This window comes from Thrips palmi, unplaced genomic scaffold (assembly GCF_012932325.1).
Source record: "Thrips palmi isolate BJ-2018 unplaced genomic scaffold, TpBJ-2018v1 HiC_scaffold_12, whole genome shotgun sequence".
In the NCBI taxonomy this organism is placed as follows: domain Eukaryota; kingdom Metazoa; phylum Arthropoda; class Insecta; order Thysanoptera; family Thripidae; genus Thrips; species Thrips palmi.
The window spans coordinates 2,337,073-2,338,925 of record NW_023144623.1 but is presented as its reverse complement, the minus strand read 5'-3'; the positions used below and the strand labels follow the sequence as shown (position 1 = coordinate 2,338,925).

Here is a 1,853-nt window from a genome sequence, read left to right as displayed (position 1 = left end):
ATTGGTAGAAAGGGCTCGGAAAATCGGGCGTGGGCAGCAGCACACGCGGTCCCATTGAGGCAGAGCGCATGCGCCGACGTGGAGACACGGCACGGTACATTCTGGCGGGTCTTCGGTCTGGGCGTCAGCACGGGCGAGAGAAAATACGGAATCAGCCTAACAGTCCTCCAAAGTCACTCCGCTGTCACGACACAGTCGTCACAATCGGGTGGCGACCAGCTTTCACAATTGTAATTCACACTTACAAGTTAGTCGATAGCTGACGCTGACAGTTGTCGGGCCGATGGCTACGCCGTTCCGTTCGTCCGGTTGCAGATATCAGGTGTCGGGGTGCAGTCCGGTGAGACTACGCCCTCCGTTATTTCGCCATTGGTTTTATACCCCGTGGCCGCACAGGTCCGTGCCCGTTGTTTTGGCAGGAATCACGTTTCCAGGGGCCCATCGCGCCGGGGGCCATGGAGAAAAAAGGTGGGGAGGCGGCCAGCGCGTCGCGGCGCGATGAGGCAGTGCACTCGGCCGGGCCAAAGGCATCGCTGAGACGCGCGTCAGTAACCTTAGTGCAGTCCGCCATGAAGGTCGCCGTGTTGTTCTGTGCCCTCTTGCATACAGTGATAAGTGCCCCGGTTCCGGATGCTGAGATCTTGACGTACCTTTCCGAGTATGGGCTCCTTGCGGAGAATCCTTCGTCACCTCGCAACCTTCAAAGCAATATGGAAAGCTACATCGTTGCCGCCCAGCAAGAATTGGGTCTGAACGCTACTGGTATCCTGGACGAGGAAACTGCTGAGCTCATGCGCCAGCCGCACTGCGGGGTCACTCGCACCTGGCGGTCAGAAAGTCCGCGCCGTCGCCGCTTCGCATTGGGAAATTCCCGGTGGCGAAGGGCTCCAGTGACGTACAAAATTTCCAATTCGGACCCAACAGGCCAACTGCACGACACTCAGGTTGCAGATTCCTTTCGCCGAGTAACCACCTTAATTTCTACCTTCACACTCGCAGCCTTTGCCGTGCACGACCCCAACAGCGCTTTACATCCAGAGGTGGCAGATATTGTAATCAGTTTCGTGCCAGATGCCCATGACTGCGTGTCGCATTTCAATGGCTCAGTTCTAGCCCACGCCACGTACCCTTGGGCGGGCGGAGACATTCACATCCGCCAAAACCGCAATTGGACAGCGTTCATCTTCGATGCCGTGGTGTGGCATGAATTCCTCCATGCTCTGGGTGTTGACCATTCCGAGTTCAAAAACGCTTTGATGTACAAAACATACCATGCTCCGGAACAAGCCGGAATTTTTTTCACTCCAGACGACATGGAAGCCGTCCAAGCCTTGTACGGACGCAAGAAAATTGATGCCGACGGGTGAAAATGAGGAAAAGAAAGGTGTGTTCAAAAGGAGAAGGTTTTTTTTTTTTTAAATGTTAAAATAAACAGTGCTTCTTCATTTTAGCTCATTGTTTTGCTGTGTTCCAGCTTTCGCGAGTGGCCTGCACGCTTCGAAATTACGATTTCGCCGAAGAAAACGTCGAAGCTGGCCATCTCAAGTTTATTGGGGCTATCTCAGATTTACGCTTTCAATAAATCAGTAATGCCTTTTTCTTGCCTTGCATCAAAATCCCACTCCGTCAGATATTCAGAAGTTTGTTATTGAAAAATCCTGCGCCGTCGCAGGCGGCCTTGGCCGCGTCGGCTGCCCTCTGTTGGTTTCATGCCACCGTCATCAGGATCGCGGGCACTCCGCCGGGCCGTCGGTGTCGTGTTGTTATCACTCTGGGCCGTAGGCGTATCCGCGATTCGGGAAAGTTGAGCCTCGGTCCGCAAATCAGCCTCCTGCAAGCACACGCCGTCACGT

General features: G+C 54.3%; 1 protein-coding gene across 1 annotated transcript; it reads left to right on the top strand.

Annotated features, from left to right (window-relative positions):
* The first annotated feature begins 516 nt into the window (after positions 1–516).
* Positions 517–1,599, top strand: LOC117640117 (matrix metalloproteinase-18-like). Its single transcript, XM_034376376.1, has 2 exons — positions 517–1,384; positions 1,475–1,599. The coding sequence occupies exon 1, from the start codon at positions 570–572 to the stop codon at positions 1,365–1,367; it is 798 nt and encodes a 265-aa protein (XP_034232267.1). The 5' UTR covers positions 517–569; the 3' UTR covers positions 1,368–1,384; positions 1,475–1,599.
* The last annotated feature ends 254 nt before the right edge of the window (positions 1,600–1,853 follow it).

Bases quoted from the DNA above. Each gene is read 5' to 3' on its own strand.
- LOC117640117 (XM_034376376.1), top strand. From the start codon at position 570: ATGAAGGTCGCCGTGTTGTTCTGTGCCCTCTTGCATACAGTGATAAGT.